General features: G+C 62.8%; 1 protein-coding gene across 1 annotated transcript; it reads right to left on the reverse strand.

The window, feature by feature from the left end:
- Positions 1–178: 178 nt before the first annotated feature.
- On the reverse strand, positions 179–928 carry EMIHUDRAFT_243286 (hypothetical protein; the record flags this gene model as incomplete). Its single annotated transcript, XM_005771485.1, has 1 exon — positions 179–928. The coding sequence occupies one exon, from the start codon at positions 926–928 to the stop codon at positions 179–181; it is 750 nt and encodes a 249-aa protein (XP_005771542.1).
- Between the last annotated feature and the right edge of the window lie 643 nt (positions 929–1,571).

The following is a 1,571-nucleotide window of genomic DNA, read 5'->3' on the forward strand; positions in this document are numbered from 1 at the left end:
TAGTGATATTGATATCCCACGGACGAGAAGTTGCCGAGAAGTCCCCGCAATAGGAAAAAGAAAAAATAATGAGGCAGACCACCACGCCATCAGGGAGACTACGCGCAGGGCGCCGACGGCCGCACGACCCCCCAAAGGCGTTCCGCGCGCCCGACATGCGCCAGCCGGCCCTAGCGCGTCATCTCCTGCGCGCGAGCACGTAGATCTCGCCGCCCGGCCCCCTCGCGACACGCAGCCCTTCGTCCAGGTACGTCGTCTCCAGGTAGACTGCGCTGCTCGTCAGGCTCTCGAGCGCGTCAACGGCCGCCGAAGGCAGAGCCGCCTCCAGCCTCACTCCGTCTGGCAAGCCCCACGGCACAAAGGGAAGCCACGGCCGCACGCGAAGCTTCGAAAAGACCAGGCTGACGCGGCGTCCGCTAAGGCGACGGCAGGTGGCGCCGACGCAGTACTCGGTCGCGGCGCGAGGCAGCTGAAGCGAGGCGGCCGCCGCGAGCGACGAGAGCGGCGGCAGCAGCTCGACGATGTTCTCGGCCTGCAGCTCGCCCGCAGAGGCGCCGGCGCGGACGTTTTGCGAGATGCGTCCAACCTCGAGGGGCGAGAGACCGAGGCTGAGGACGTCGAACGCGTCGGTGAACTCGAGGTCCCACTCGCCCAACAGCAGCGGCGAGTCGACCGGCTCCGGCTCAGGATTGGCAGCCTCGACCGCCTCCACCTTTTGGCGGAGCTCCTCGAGTGCGCCGTCGACGCGAAAGCCGCGCTCCGCTCGCGCCGCGCTGAGACGTAGGTCCGCCACCAGCGCAGCGGATTTGCCATCGTCCACCTCCGCGTCGGTGGCCGTGTCGGAAGGCGCGCAGCAGAGAATGGAGCTGCGCCGTGCTGCGGTTACGGGCAGCTGGAGGCCAGCGGCGGCCGCGGCGAGGATCAGCATCGGTACGACAACCAGCCGGCTGTGTAGCTCGTGAGCGCTGTCAGAGCGGTGTTTCGACACCGATCGAGCCGAGAGCAAATATGTGCGATCTAGCCTTGAGTCGTCTGATGTGTATAGGTGTGTACAAGAAACTATTTCTGAACGCCTAGACGCCATTCCTTGAGGCTTGGTTATGTGAGTGGGGTGGACCCACAGATCATGCAGGAGCAATAGGGAAGAAATCCGCAGGTACGTTTTGGAGCTATGAAGGGTTAAAGTTGGAGTTCCGAGCAGCTCCTCGGGGCCGGTCGGGGAGGCACTCTCGGGGAGGCTTCTAGCGCGCCAATCACTCAGCTAGCAGCTCCTAGAAGGCCGAGGTGTAACTCATATGATTTCAGATATATATGAGTTACTTCACTTTGGCTTAAACCGGCTGTGCCCGAGCTTGACGGTGCGCCACGCTGCCACCACCGTTGCTCCGTTGGCCGCTCGGGCCTCACCTCACTCTCTCCGGCCCCTTCTCTTGGGTCTTTGTCACCTAGGTCCTCCCCTATGCACAGCTCAGAAGACATCTTGGGTCCCTCTTCCTAGCCCCTTATACACACTTCTTAGCTTTAAGGAGCCGCATACACAAGACAGCCTGACTACGACAACAAAGTGGCCG

Source organism: Emiliania huxleyi (genome assembly GCF_000372725.1).
Source record: "Emiliania huxleyi CCMP1516 unplaced genomic scaffold EMIHUscaffold_383, whole genome shotgun sequence".
In the NCBI taxonomy this organism is placed as follows: Eukaryota; Haptophyta; order Isochrysidales; family Noelaerhabdaceae; genus Emiliania; species Emiliania huxleyi.